Here is a 16,708-nt window from a genome sequence, read left to right as displayed (position 1 = left end):
TTATCAAGACATCATCTCTAGGTGATTGCCTACCAAGGCTAAAAAACGTTCTGCCTTTATGACAACTTAAAATGCTTATATTTCATATCAAATATGTACATTTTTTTATAAACAGATAAGTCAAAACTGAATAAATTGTTTTTAGCTAATTTTCTTTAAAATAATTTATATCAGTTATAACAGTAATTATCAATACTTGCCATCCCATAATTAATCAAACTTAGTTCATTCCACAGATTAAATTTAGTGCTCCCATAGCATTCTTCATTTTTCAGCTGATAATCATTCCATCCTATTAACCCTGATAATCGAGTGGTTTGAATTAAATGTAATGACTACTTCTCCTTGCAATGAGTAAAAAAAAAAATTGTGTTTTTGTTTTTTTGCTAATGAATCATTACTTATCAAAACCAAAATCTACTCAAGGATAAAGGTTAATGAGATGGAACAATTAACAGTTGAATGATGATAAATATTACAAGAGGATTTACCATCTCAACATATCACCAACTCAAACAATATCTGATCCAGAAAACAGTAACTGTTTCCCCTTTGTCAGAAACATCACTCATGGAATCTCAGAACTAAAATGACAAAATAGGTGGGAGGGAAGAGTTACGAGGCTGCCAAAAGTAAACCTAAGTTTAGTTTGGAATTACCAAAAGATTACAGACCACAACAAAAGAGAACAGAAGAAGGCTAGAAAGCACAACAGCCGAAACGTTGTGAACATAGCAACAATCAAGATGAAGACAACAGTTTGAAACATGCAAATAATTTTCTATGCATTATTCGTTATAGAATCGTTTCCAATAGTTATTGCTTCAGCATGTAATGAGCAAAATGGGTAGATATGCCATTTAAAACAGAAAAAACTGAACCAAAATACATATAAATCAGGTTAACAAGAGAGTTCTTGCGGTTTTTAACTTTTAAATTCAGATGAACTTATCTTGGCTCAACGAATAATTTATTGATCGAAATAAGCACCATCAGAATCAATGAGGTAGAGTTTCATAGCCCAATTCATTCAACTTCTGTAGGGTCGGTTTAGCAACGTGCGGTCAGACATTTTCGTGGAGGAGAATTGGACCTTTTCTGCTGACTAATGCTGGGTGTTGTTGTCGAAGTTTCTGATGCATTTCATCCATTTGTTGACAGTACTTCTCTGCTGTAATGGTTTCGCCTGCATTCAAAAAACTGTAATGGATGAGACCAGTTGTAGACCACCAAACAGTCAGCATGACCTTCTTTTAGTGCATGGCTTCAGGAAGTGTCATGGAGTTTCGTTGGCATCTAACCACTGAGTTAAGAGTTTCCGGTTGTTATAAAGAACCCAGTTTTTATCACAAATCACAACCCAGTCGAGAAACGGATCATTCTTGTTACGTAAAAGAAAGGAAGATGACACTTCATAACGGCGTTTCTTTTGGCTGTTCTTCAATTCGTGAAGCATCCATTTATCAAGTTTTTTCCTCCCAATCTCTCCCAAATGGTTGGAAATCGTAGTATACATTACGTCTAATTCAGAAACAAGTTCTCAAACAGTTGTGTGTGGATTGACTTCGACTTAGGCTCTTAATTGATTGTTGTCAACATCCGATGGCCGACCACTACGCTCATCATCTCCAAAACTCTTGTCGCCAATATGAAATTTCTTAAACCACCATTGTGCTGTACGTTCAGTACTGGTTCTTTGGCTAAATGCTTCGTTGATATTGTGAGCTGTTTCAGCAGCTTTTCAGCCTAGCTTGAATTGAAATAAGAAAATTATGTGAATTTGCTTCTTTTTTTCCATTTTGTATTCAATGCTCTGAAAAGAAGACATAATTGTTTTAAAACGATTGCAATTTAAATGATTAGATAGAGTAAAATACGCTGTTTAAAATTGTTATGTTACGAAGCGTATGGTGACAAGCAAAAAGAATAGACAACACAGGATTAAGATTTGAACGAACTCAACAATTTATTTTCTAATAAATAACACAGAATAATAACGAGCTGTCCTTGGGGTGAAGATGGCAGATTGTTGTTAGTTGTTGTTATTGTGGTTATAAGGCACGACGAAACCTTCGTTTGTAATAGTAGTAGCAGCAGTGCTGGTCTGGTTATAATCGTGTGTCAATAGCGATAGTTGTTGTTGTTAGAAGGCGCGACGAAGCCTTCGTTGGTAATGGTAGTAGCAGCAGTGCTGGTTATAATCGTGTGTCAATAGCGATAGTTGTTGTTGATAGAAGGCGCGATGTAGCCTTCGTTGGTAATGGTAGTAGCAGCAGTGCTGGTTATAATCGTGTGTCAATAGCGATAGTTGTTGTTGTTAGAAGGCGCGACGAAACCTTCGTTGGTAATGGTAGTAGCAGCAGTGCTGGTTATAATCGTGTGTCAATAGCGATAGTTGTTGTTGTTAGAAGGCGCGACGAAGCCTTCGTTGGTAATGGTAGTAGCAGCAGTGCTGGTTATAATCGTGTGTCAATAGCGATAGTTGTTGTTGTTAGAAGGCGCGACGAAGCCTTCGTTGGTAATGGTAGTAGCAGCAGTGCTGGTTATAATCGTGTCAATAGCGATAGTTGTTGTCGTTAGAAGGCGCGCCGAAGCCTTCGTTGTAGTAGTAGTAGCATTGGTCGCGACAGCCGTAGCGTTGTGGTGATGGCGAGGCTGGTGGTCCTTCTGCTGTCTTTTCCTTGGCTTCGCTAAATATAGCAAGCACGCGGACGTAGTTGTAGACAAACGGTTAGTGATGAAGAAATTGCCTCCATGTCGAGAAAACTGTGTTTCTTTTGGGTTGTTGTTTTCGCTACGGTGTGTAAGGCATCTAAGCGTTTTGCCCGTAATTTTGTGGAGGTAACCATGATCATGTGCCTCGACTTTGGTGCCATGGTAGCGATCGTAGCGTGAATCCCTACGTAGTCAGTTTCTCCCCAAAGCGGTCAGGAATCATGAAACTTGAGTGATGGTCGTCACGGTGACACGTGGCAGACAGTATGACGGCGTCCCCAAGTCAAAACGAGATCTAAATCATAACATCATAACAAAATGATATATAAAGTAAAGGTATTATAATGAAAACTTATTTGAAAATATATCATTTGAAATCAAAATTTTAAATTTCACAGGAACTTTCTTTTCAACCTAATATAATTGAACTATGAATTTCTATGAGAAAATTAATGTGGCTAGGAGGAATATCTAACAATAATTTATTCTAAAGTTGAAAAAATATTAAAATCCAATAATTAGTTGTCTTGTTATAGCATCGGATTCTGTTAAAAAAATATATATTTAACAAACAATGTTAGATATTTACAGAAAATTAAAAAAAAAAAAAATTATTCTGACTCAGCATTTTATGCAATGTCAGAATTATGATTCTGGAAAAATATTTCGTAATCTTTAAAATAATGTTATGATGTAGGGGTGTTTCTTAGTCTCTGCTGTTGTATTTTTTTTTATTTATTTATTTTTATACAAATATGTTTATGGAAATAGAAAGATACAGAGAACAAGTGCATTTCTAGGATTGGCTAAAGTCAAATGACACACATCTGTCAACTGCTCTATCTTTCTCTCATCTGTTGTGTTACTACCTTTATCATCTTCTAACCTACATTTCTCTTATCTTAAATCAGCTGTTCATTTCTCAAGTTTTTTGTGGTTCCCTTGTGGCATGGTGGTCCGTGGTCCTTGGCTTTGATAGAGGTCATCTTTGGACGACGATAGCGTATGTGGATATGGCTAAGGAACACACCAACATTTAATATAAATTTGGGTGTAAAAGTTATTATTCAGCAGTTACTGAAGGCTGGTACATGACTCATTGGGTCCTTTTCTTTTGTGACTTACTTCCCTTGACCCAAAGGCACAAAGGGGATGGGTGAGTTGACGTTCTGGGAATCTTCAGCTATTGAAGTCACATAGCTTCTGGCAGTTTGTTTTATAGGAGTTTCTAACATCGCATCGCATCGGCTTACTATTTTCACAGAGACGTGTTACTTTTTAGGGTTTGGAATGATTTCAATAATTTAAAATACTTTGAGTTAACACCTTCCTGTGAAAACTTACTTACTTTAAGAAGTGATAAAGAAAGCGAATCCAAATTAACAGAGGAAGAAAAAACAGTAAGCAATTAGAACCATTTGATTTTTAGCGGTAGTCACCACACTCTACCGAGCTAGAAAACTTTTCACATCTGCCAGTATTCTATATCCCCACAAAGCCACTATTCACCTGTGCATGGTGCATTATTGCTGCATCTAGATTGTAACAAAGTATGGATGCATATATGGCAGCTGTATGCAAATGACCGAGTCATGCACAAGCTGACGTCATGGCAAGGAAGAAAGAAAAAGGTTATAAAAAGAAGAATGTGTGCACAGACCGGGATCACCTTTGAGAGGATCATGATCACATTTTATTAAGGAAAGTATCTAGAAATAAATGTCATTGTTTCAATGGAAGAAAGTGAGTTGACATATTCCTTGCTTTGGTCTCCTTTGCGACAGAGTCTACAATGTGGTGAGTCCCTACATGTTAACATGTGTGTAACGACTATATTACAGGACTAGTACACCAACCACTGGTCTTCTCGTCTTGGACAGGGTGCAAAAAAAAAAAAGAATTTCTAACCTAATAAGTGTTGTATTGTCTGCCAAACTCCATCTCCTGTCACAGTGTTGCTTGTTTTACAAGTACTTCCACTGAACATGCTCTTATGAACTGATTACACTTGTACCCCATCAATAAAAATATCCACTTGACTAGCAGCAAAATCTCATCCCTTCAATGTAAATGCCAGAATTTAACTCATTTCCTTGGATCGGTTGTTTTTGGAATTTTTTTACTTTCTGTTTACTTAACTATACCAACATTCAGAAGATACTGCCAAATCTGTTGTAAAGAAGATGGGCTCTCTTTATTGGGATGGAAAGCTTCTCATACCTGCTAGTATCTTATATTCCTAAAGCCACCATTTGCTAGTGCATGAAATATTGTTGACACATTTGGGCTGATGCATCAACTACTAGCTCTCCCCCTTGGACAGGGTGTAAAAAGAGTCTCTACCTAATAAGTCCCACACTGTTTGCCAAGCTCCAGTCCCTGTCACATTGCCATACTGTTGCATCTCTGAATTTCCACAGTACATGGTTCAATAAATTTACTGGACTTGTATCCCCCTCAACAAAAATACTTTGATCCACCCAACTAGCAGCAAAATTCCCCTCCTCTATCAGTGTAGAGGTCACTAGATGCTAGAAGATTTTCTACTCAAATGGCTTCTTTCTTCAGCTAGCTTACCTTTGGAATTCTTTCCCTGCTCTCTTGACTGTATCAGTATACAGAAATTTAAATGTAATGTGAACAAACATTTTACTGTTTTCCAGGTTGCCCCTACCTATAAATCTGACTCCTATCACAGTAGTCCCTTACATTTCAGTAGCAATATGCCTTGTTTAGGGCGAATAAAAGTAATAAAAAATTCTGAGAGGTCCAAATTTGATTTTGACTAAAACATGTGACAATCAGAACCGCTTAGGTTGTCACAAGGCCATTTAATATTTTAAAATAATGCAACTTTTATTAGGAAACTCATGCTTTTTTTTTTAAATACATTCAAAATTGTTTAATGATTTGTTGTCTCTATTTATTAGTATCCTAACGAGGGCAAAGACAAAAAGTTGTTTTTAATGTAGGAAAAATCCATCTCCCAAAATGCGGCATTCCGGATGGGGACAAAAATAAAAATGGCCTGTGTCTAAAAGGACAAATGAAAGAAAAGTGACAAACGAAAGAAAAGATAACATGTAGTATCAGAACAGATACTACATTTTGCTCCTAGACAATTGGACAAATTTATGGTTTAGTCATATCATGTGCCACTCATCAGGAACTTAGACCAATAATGTGCAAGCTTCTGCACTCCTCTCAATGTTAATCCTAATGTGGTCAAATGATGATGTGTCTGAGAAACATATAGTTCAACATGGAGATGCTAGACTCTTCAATCGTTGGCATTCTACAATATTACAAAGAAGTGGTTAAACATTACCAAACGAGATTTGTTCAGTTGCCTACTATGCAATAGTCTCATCCAAGATGCAGTAGATTCAATGGATAAAACCAGCTTAGTCCATCCTGGGTGAATCTGTTTATTTCCCTCCCACGATGGGATGATGTGATACAAATGTCAGGAAAGCGGAATTTGAAAAGTCAGCACCTTAGAGAAAGGGCACTCTAGCCTACAAAAAAATGTGTGGGCAGCCCTGGATAAATGCTGTTTAAAGAGAGAAAGAATTGTTTATTCTGATTTCATATATATGATCCAAGAGGCCATCCAAGGGCACATCCCCGCTGCCCCCATCCCCTTGTCTCCACCCAATTGTTTTTATCTATTTTATAAAATATGTTCCTGTACCTTTTTATTTTTCAATTAATAATAATTTTACTATTATTCAAGTTATGAAATTGTGATTTTATTCCATAACAACACAACATATACACCCACGAATGCATAAACATTGATTTACCTTTATATTAAGATTCTTTATAGTTTTCAGTCTAGTTTTATTAACCAAAATGCTTGTGGCCTAGCAGCCAATGATAGATTTACATTAGCCTTTCAGAAGTCTAGTTGTAATCCATAACATCGTGGTTCACTTGATAAATTTAGTCTCACTGTTGACTGCACTTGGGTTCTTGCTTATGTAGTCAATATCTAACGGGTATTTATCTTTCAGGGCAACTATTTCTGAATTGTTGTGATTGAAACCGCTATCTTCAGACAATGCTTACTTGGAACCATAGAGATTCAGTGCTTTTATCAACTGTGCGATGGGCCCTGGAGGTATCCAAGTTTTTATTTTATCTGGTCTTCCATCCTCAGATCCGTACTGAATGGTATTATATATTTTTTTTTTTTTGTTGGGATCCTTTGAGATGAGTAATTTGCATATTTATTTATTTATTTGCAGACTTTTATCCTTATCCTTAATAAATATACAAGTTACTCATCTCCAAGAATCCCAGTAAAAAATAATATATAAAATCTAACTAACATAGAATGTCTATTATCTTAAACAAAATAAAAATGCTTGCATGAAGAATTGGTTTGGATTGGTTTGTTTTACAACATATCAGCCAGCTGTGCATTATTTAATGCCAAATAAAGGTGTTAAATATAATATTATAGGTATGATAATTATTTTATACTTCTAGAATATGTTGTAGTCATAAATAAAGATTTATTTTTAATGCCGGTGATTCGGACACACACTGGTCAGTCAGCTGGCAGGGTGCATCGATTCCAGCTGTTCGCTAAGGAACTTTTTTAGTCGCTTTGGAACCTCAATCAACTGGCAGAGAGAACCTGGTAAGCAGGGAAAACAAACTCCTCCTTTCTCTCCTATCATCCCTGTCCACTGGACATGCCAACACTGAAGATAACTGCTGGCCAACCTAGGATTCCACAAAGGACTGCTGCCTGACTTTACACACTCAAAGAACTGGTTACTCCTTTCTTTAACTAGGACACAATCCAATATTTGACTTTCTGCCGTTCAAATAAATCCTTTTATCGTTTTGTTTTAAAAGAGGTTTTGTTATTTATTCCGTGTTGCATGTTTGACTATTAATTATTTTATTAGGGGTGCTACCAAGCAATACCTCTAAAAAATACATTGCTCCCAAAATGCATTGCTCTGGAAAACATTACTCTTAGAAGGAAATATTACAGAGAGGGTACCATCATCACTACATAAAAACAACATTACATTGCTCTCTGAATATATTGCTCTTAAGAAAGATTACTTTTAGAAATAACTTTTATAAAGGGAAAAAAATTACTCCTAGAAAACATTACTTATAGAAAGTAATCTTACAGGGAAGATAGGCACATTAATCTAAAAACCCAGTACTTTTTTAAAGACATTACTCCTTGTAAACGTTATTTTTTGAAAACATTACTCTTTAAAAAATTACTCCATGGTATCTTTTTTGTTCTCAACACAACTGATCTTCTATTATCTTCTTGGGATAAAAAATAAAAAGGAGAAATAAAGCTTTGATTTTTTGAGGAATCAGATTAAATACTATTGTTGGCGATGAACTCATATATATGTTGCAGGGAAACAAAAGTCAGTGTGAGGTGCCGATCAACCATACAACTAATAAGATAGACACAAGACAAAGAAAGTGATGGCCATAGCAAAGAAGGATGGCAAACACAGATGATCAGTTAAAGATGACAGGATATTGTGTTTTATTTTTACCAAGAGAAAAGGTAAAATGTATGGCAATTGATATAGGATCAGCTGTAGCGAGAATGGGCATTTCGCAAGGTTGAGATTCTTGGTCTCTTGAGTTAGGAACTGGTAGCCGGACGTCAGTGGGCACTGGAACAGTTAGCTGGGCATCAGTGGGTGCTGGAGCAGTTAGCTGGCCGTTAGTGGGCCACAAGATCTAGAAGTGTTGGAGTTGGAGAGCTACTAGAGTGAGTTGGAGGCACTGCAGAAGTAAGCTGAAGTCACTGGCAGCTGCAAGGGCGAACTGGAGATGCTGCAGGAGTAAGCTAGAGTCGCTGGAAGCTCCAGGAATGAGCTGGAGTCACTGGAAGCTAGAGGAGTAAGTTGGAGGCACTGCAGGTGTAAGCTGAAGTCGCTGGAAGCTGCAGGAGTGGAATGGCAGGCTGTGAGAGAGTGACCTAAGAGGCAGGCAGTAGTAGAGAGAGGAGTGTGCATTGCGTTCTGCCACCCCTGGTCCTCACAGCGACAATGCCGACTTGACTCTTGTCAAGTTGAGATGCGAGTTCTCCTAGCTCCCCGATTGAACTGGCGCTTTGTTGTGAGAGGCGCTAACTTTATGGAGAGTTGTTCGTGATACAGACTCTATGACCAGTGATGGTATCGCTAAACAATGAATGACTATAATTAATTTCACACCATATTACTTACAGTTAAACGTGTCTTCAGAGTTTATTAACTGTATTTATTTTAATTTAGGTTCGAAATAATAGTCCTTTGTTTTTGTTTAGTTTATGAAAGATCAAGATTTTGTGTTTTCTCTTTGTTGTTTGAAAACGGCCGTTGCTATTTCTAGCATGCATGGTCATAGCATATTTCTAGGAGTGTCATATTTCAGCCGACGACATGTTTGTGTTTGCTTCGTCCTAATTGTAAACAAAAAAGCGACAACATAAGACCGTGGCAGATACTAGGGTCTCTCTGATCTTTCTTCTAACTGAAGTCAGGACTGCAGTGCAAGAATGACTCAGCCATAAAGCTGCAGTCATAAGCAATTATGGGTTGCCATCCACAGCCTACAAGTGGCCTTATTTTCATGGGAGGGGTAACTTCCCTGCATGGGGTTGTAGTCAGTGAATTAATATAATAAGAATATCAGTGTTTAATTAAAAGAACAGCCAAATAATGTTTAATAAATAATATATAAATTAGATTTAAGTGAAAAATAAAATGTAAATAGAAATAAAATGTATAAATATGAGTGATGTTTCTTTATGAGTTGTCTCTCATCTTCTTTTCTTTAAGAATGGACCTTAAAATAAAAAAGAATACAAGGAGTAGGTGTAAACTAGCATTGAGATGAGTAATCAGAATCGGAATTGGAAAATTTAGAACATTTGGTGGTCTTGGAATCATTATCTGAACAATTTAAGCTTAGTTTCCGATTCCAAAACTGATTCTTTTGTTTTTTGGGTGCTAATGCATTTACTGATCCGCGCTATTTTTTAAATCGTATTACCAACTTTAATTAAATTTTTATGATATGTTTTTTTTTTTTATTCAATTGTACGGTTGAAGTATAGAATAGGTACAAAACACCTTCCCCTCCCCATGTTAAGAATGACTTTTTAAATAATAACGTTATTATTTCAGCACGGATCAATAAGTGCACTAGTACCGTTTTTTGTTCAAAACTCAATTTTCCATTACTAGCACGAATGATAAAATTATAAATATTTATTGTTTTTAAATTACCAGTAAAACTAAAATCTATATATCATAATAACAAATTTGATAAAAAATGGTACCAGATAAAATGGCGCAGTAAAAATGGCAGAGGTAAAATTGCAACAGTGGATATCAAGAAGAAATGGCACAGATGAAAAATATAGATAAATATTTTACAATAATAAATATATCTAAATATAGATAAAAATTTTACAATGAGTTTATCAAATCAATATTTTAAATAAATTTCAAGAAAAAAAATTAGAGAAAAATAGTTAAAAAGATATATTCGTGTAATGTACGCTCCTTCCCACAACAAGTACACTCTTACTTTTGCAAAAATATACACACACATTACGGTAAAATTAAAAATTAAAAAAAAAACAACACCTCCATATCTATATATTGAGACATTTCAAAAGAATCAGAATCGGTAATTTTATTGGAATCAAGGAAAATATTTAATCGTCCCATCACTAGTTTAAGAGTTGACACTAGTTAAAGGTCATATATCTATCAACGTTGAAGAGGACAATAGTGCAAAAGAAAAATTGTAAATAATGATATCTCCTCTTTCAACCTTCATAAAAAAAGCCAAAAAAAATAAAACGAAAAACTTGAAATATTAAGAGAAACAAAGACTGATGCAATTTGGAATATTTTTTTCATATTTTCTTGAACTTCAACACTTGATTAGATTGGCCATTTTTTTTTGTTTGTTTGTTTTTGTTGATATTAAAATTAACTTTAGACAAAGTATACTTTTTGTATCCTTGAGATAAAATAAACTGGTACTTTTAATGTCAGCACATGAACTGATAAGGTTATTGGTAACGGTGAACAAATATGAAACATCAAATAATAATACTAGTTTGTAGTATAAAAGATTACAGGCCACAAGGCACGTTTCTAGTCTCACTGTTAGGTCAAGATGACATTCATTATCATAAATTATCATAGATTAAAAAAGACAATATTGTAAGCCTCGACTTTGATAACCTTTTTACTTATTCATTAAGCGCTTGTATGATTCATTATCTGTGTACTCTCTTCGCTCAACAACATTCCCTTCTTTCAAGGTGTTATTGCTTTCAGTTCTCTCACCTTCTTTATTCATTCATTCAAAAATGGGTCGCCATTTTTATTCTTACTGTTTAATTTGTATCAGTTTCAATTTTCAAAAAAGTAAAGCAAGACGTTGTGTTTGATGTTTATGGATGCCCAACATATTAACAGTTCTTATACACTAGCACAAAAGTAAGCACAAGTACACTTTAACTAACCGGAAGTATTTTTCGTTTTCATTTTTGGAAGAGTTATACTGGGGAAAAGAGGAGATAATCCAAAATTTAATGATATTCTGAACCAAAATTTTATCGTAATTCGAAATAAATTCAGTAAAAATAAAATAACCCAACAGAAAACATTACTTATGAAAGCATTTACTAAAGTGAGTTGAATTAATTAATTTTTTTTTTTTAATTTCCATATATGCACACCAGTATTTAAAATGATAATTTTTAAGATTCACTAATAAAAAGTAACAACAGTCAAATTATGGTTTCTTTTTATAAAAGATAAATTTCTTTAATAAAATAAAAGTCTTAAATGTCTAAAAATCATTAAAGTTTAGATTGTCTTCTTTTTTCTCTATCATAACGCTTCCGAAAATGAAATAAAAATACTGTAAAGTGTACTTGTGTCCAAAATTAATATCACCATTGGATTCTACATAAAATTTAACTTGAGAAAAGTTGTGTCTATTCTGTGTATAGATCAATCAATCACTCAATCAATCACTCAATCAATCAAAAAGGGTTTTATCATTCAATAAGGAACCCCTCCCTGGACTTTAGACATCTAACTCTATCCTGAGCTATCCGCTGCCATGTGGGACCCATGTGTTGTATCAGGTCGTCCCTCCATCTTTGTCTTCCCTTTGGTCTCTTGTGTTCACGCGGTGTCCATTCCGCTGTTATAATGGACCATCTGTTGTCATGCTGTCTGGCTATGTGCCTTGCCCATCTGTGTTTGGATATTTTGATGGCAATTTGGATGTCAATAACTCTTGTTTGTTGGCAGATCTGTGTATAGAGCTTTGTTTTAAATGACATCTCCCAACAAACAGGTTCTTAGCCAAAGAAAGACGTCTCCTTTCTTAGACGAATCATACCAGTCGAAAATCATGCTACACTTCATCTTTTCTCAATCAGTGATGGAGAAATCCATCTAGACTGAGGCAATTTTAATTTTTGTACCAATCAGTACATCTTTTTGGGGAACTGGATTTTGGCCACATTAAGAACCGACCTTATGTTTAACTCTACCTTAATAGGAATAGACAGAGAAATACCATAAATAGAATACAGATTATTACAACAGAAGCAATAAACTAACCCCTTCTCAGAGAGGTCAAAACCTGGAAGGGTGGATCTCCTAAGACTGAACAGAATCATATCTCAACTCAACAACAACAAAGTTATTGTCAGACTGATTGTCAAGGACGTATCCTCGACTGGTACAATTAACGTCCTATTTTCATATATAATATGAGTAATATAGGTTGTAAGTTTGTAAAGTGAGTTTTGTTTTTAAATCATTTAAACAAAACAAGTACAGTCTTATATTTGAAATTGAAACATTTCGTTTTGGCTGCTTAACAATTTACATTTCTAAATAAATCCTTCACTATAACAAAAACCCATGTGTATAAATAAATATAGGTTCTTCTGTCTTGTTGCATAAAAGTTAGCGAGTAGAACATGTGCCTTTTTCTAACCCCTGGACAAAACTATTTCAAATAGTGAGAAGAAGCTAGCCTTTGAAATTCCTTTCCTGATTCATATTCCCCAACCGTACCAACATGCAAAAATTTAAATGTAATGTGAACAAAAATCTTACTGATAAATTTCCTACTCAGGTTGTCTCCATATAACTATCAAATAACCCTATCAGAATAGCTTTGTACACTTTAGTGGTAATATACCTTTTTTTGGAGTGAACAAAAATTACAAAAAAAAAAAAAGGAAAAAAGAAAACAAATAGCAAGTCAGACAACCACCGCAGATTCATCCCATAATGTGAAATGAATTCTGGATAAATCCTCCACACTATAATAAAAAGCCAATGGTGGGTGTTTTTGAATAGGGTACGACATAATTACATTCAAACACCAGTTCTTCTTAGATCACAAAAATTAAGCGATGTAAAACTTGGCCAGTACAAGATGAGTAACCATTTATGAATGCTAGGCACTGTATGTCATCTTTTCATGACCAGGATACACATACAGCTAATGACCACTTGTTAATTTCATATTCCCTATAAACTTCCTCTTATAGAGGAAGCCGACATAGCTCACCCAGGCCTTATACCACACTAGGTATTTCTGGTTTGATGTCAATATTTTTTTATAGGTGAGGGAGGAGGGCATAAAAAATAATAAGGATTTATGCATGAAAAATTAAATTACTGACATAATTATGAATATTTTAGTAATATAAAAATAAGATATAAGATAAATAGTGACTGCAAACATTGGCAAAGCATTATGTTTTTCTTCATTTCTGATGGAGGATGTCTCGTACTTGTATATACATAATTAATATATTTTTAATTCTGTCTTAAGAGATGAATGAACAATTCTGGTCTATGTATGTGTTTTCTTTCTTTCTTTTTCTCTTTTTTTGTTGAATGTGCTAATTCTATTTAGGCATGAGCAAAGAAACCCTTGGACACTAAGTTCCCATGAGTAATTAAAAAAAGAAAGCAAAAATCAACGATAATCAATATTTTAAATCATTTCAAATTGGCGATGAGGACGAGATGCGAACTCAGTAAAAAACAAAACAAAAAAGACTTCGCCATGAACATTAACACGCTGTATTTGTCTCTATGTAAATACGTAAATAAACTTCTCTTTCAGTATTCAAACCACAGTGTATATTTATTTATTCCTTTCACGGAATACTTTATCTTTGATATGTCCGAATAATAGGCCACCTTAGGACATATCCAATTATAATAAATAATGATAAAGTAATAATAATAAAGGTAGCATGTTCTCGTTCCATCAGCCATAACCCCAAAATACAATTACAAATTTCTTAGGACTTTTACCCAGCCCTAGTTGATGAAACAAGAGCATGCTACCTTGTAAAGTAAATAAAGGATTTGGAATTCTATGCAGAATACTGAGTTCAACAGAAAGATTCCCAAGTTTAATAAGATATGCTTGAAGAAAGTCGGAGGTTACATCAACCAAAATGTTGTGAGAATAACACTCAAGATGAGAACAGTAGTCGTAAGAATCCAAATAGTATGTAAAACATACTTGTTTGTTAATAAAATGCATTCAGATTCTGAATGCTTATTGGCTTATTTAAAAAATAATAAAATATTTTCTTTATGTAAAGAATCATCATATTTTATCATGAGACTTCCATAAAATATGCATGCATAATAATTGTAATGAACAAGTTGCTTTGATAGAAACGTGACTACAAAGTAATTGTTTCCATGAAAACCAATAGCAGGTATTTACCTCCCTTCCACCATGAGAAGATGTGACACAAAGTAAAAATCTAAGGATTGAAAAATTAGCACACAAGAGGTGTATGTGATCTCTAGCCGTCAAAAATGCCTGAGAAGCTTCGTTGGTATTCCCTGGTAGGAGTGCCTCAGGTGATTAGTAATGAAGTTACTACTTTTCCAAAGAGATAAAGTAAAGACTGGGATGGTGTACCTCCTAGAACTGCACGGAACCATACTTCAGCCTACTGGATACAAGTTCATCTACTCAAAAATGAACTGACCTCTGCTAGACTGATTGTCGAGGATGTATCAAAACCTAATCAGGTGTATGTTTGTGCGTCCATATGTGTTTTTATGTGAGGACATTTGAATGGGAAGTTATCTTCAAATTCAGCATCCCCATATTGATAAAGGCATTGTCGGCTGGAAGGTGAAGGCCTAGATTCTGTTGGACTGACTGTCAAGGGGTTATCCCTGATTTGCTATGAACAGAACCTACTCAGGGTTTGCCAGGAAAATTGAAACGTATGTAATTGGAATGTTGTTATTTGACCTTCACATTTCACTCATTTTAGAAATCAAGTTTATCTTTTTTTTGTTCAGCATCTTTTTTAAATAGAATTGTCACTTGTTTATCATGTCCTATTTTGAGTAGAACATCGAGCATTTTTTTTTTAATTTTTAAATAAACCTCAATAGTTTGTTTTTATTCTAACACAATGCATTTATTATGTACTTCTCATGTGTGCAACTCATTTAAGTGTCATTTAAACCTATTGAAAAAAATTGAATATTATGTTTCTGAATTTTTGAGATGAGGATTGATTATATGTCTTATTAGGATTCCACTACTTACAGACCCATGGCATAGTGGATAAGGTACTTGGTAAAATTCAATTGTAAGTTACATTCTTCTGAAGGTTAAAGGTTCAATCTTCAGTGTGGGTGACACTAAATTGTGATTTAATTTACTTTTTCCCAGTCATAGCTGATGGAAAAAGATCATGCTACCCCTGTAAATTAAATAAAGGGTTCCATTCAAAATTCTGTGCAGTAAGATTCCTGAGTTCGACAAGATATACCTGAGGAAGGTCGGAGGTTACATCGGCTGAAACGTTGTGGGAATGCCACTCAAAATGAAAATAAGCCAAAGAATCCAAATAATACAAAAGAATTGAATACCATTAAAATTAATAATTTGATGTATGATGAAAACACACTTTTACAGAACTATTGATTTCAATTTTCAGAAGATGGGAACCCCCATGGAGCCTTCTGTTGGAACAGTTCATTTCTTCCTAATTTCTCAGACACAAAAGACTCTTTGAAAGGTATGGCATTTTGTTATTTGATGAGACAAATGAGAACTCAGATGTGGAGAAAGTATATTTGGATGTTGAGGCAACTGTGATTGCACAGCAATTTTGTTACTTTAGTGATACGATTGAAACACAAGATTATGGTGGTGGAATTACAAGAGTTAGGGATGGAAAGAGTCTATAAGTCATGTGTGCATAGAGTGATGAGGTATGGAACTAAAACCTAGTTAGTGAGGGTTGAGGATATGTGTTGAATGGAGAAATATAACTGGGCAATGTGAGTCGAGTTAGATAAAATCTAGTAGTACAGGGAAATGTGTGCAGAAGAGGAGACTATGTTGTTTTGGTCACTTTAAGGGATGGATAAGAGTGATTGGGTAGTAGATGTAGAACAGTTGAGGGAACAGAGTCAGTTGGCAGAGGGAGGCCAAAGAAAGCATAAGTGATAAGGATGAATTTGATAGAAAGGAGAATAAATAAATACTTGACCAGAGATAGATTAGTTTAGAAGTTAATTTCTAGAAGCTGCCCAACACATGCCAGCATGTAAAACTGATGTTAAGTCAAATATGATATTTCCAGAATATTGCAAATTTAATCAAGTCAAGTATTGGCATGTCTGTTTACGGAGACAATATCGGACATATCAGACACTTAATCTTCAAATCAAATCAAATATAATATTTGAATCCACATCTCCAAAAGATAAATTACTAGGAAAACATATGCATCCATATATCTGAAATTTTTATATAAACAATTAAATTATATAGAATGGAGCCCTTGATTGATCGATGCCTCCATTCAGTAGCAAGAGATAATGGACACTCCTGTAAGGATAGCTGCGCAGTGACTGAGAAGCAAGGGTTGCACAATCCCAACTACATGTCTTCTGAA

General features: G+C 34.8%; 1 protein-coding gene across 3 annotated transcripts in view; it reads left to right on the top strand.

The window, feature by feature from the left end:
- The window catches only part of LOC145297210 (uncharacterized), a 75,269-nt gene that overhangs the window by 24,974 nt on the left and 33,587 nt on the right, over window positions 1–16,708 (top strand). For 2 of the 3 annotated variants that reach the window (XM_080143325.1, XM_080143326.1), the window contains exon 2: window positions 15,743–15,823. The exons of the other annotated variant lie outside the window; for it this stretch is intronic. In XM_080143325.1, coding sequence (XP_079999451.1) covers window positions 15,743–15,823 — 81 coding nt within the window. The remainder of the gene's footprint in view (window positions 1–15,742; window positions 15,824–16,708) is intronic. 3 annotated transcript variants of the gene reach the window in all.

Source organism: Euprymna scolopes, chromosome 2 (assembly GCF_053919585.1).
Source record: "Euprymna scolopes isolate OS-2025 chromosome 2, ASM5391958v1, whole genome shotgun sequence".
Classification (NCBI taxonomy): Eukaryota; Metazoa; Mollusca; class Cephalopoda; order Sepiida; family Sepiolidae; genus Euprymna; species Euprymna scolopes.
The sequence above is the reverse complement of the archived record's forward strand: the minus strand, read 5'-3'. Positions and strand labels throughout refer to the sequence as shown.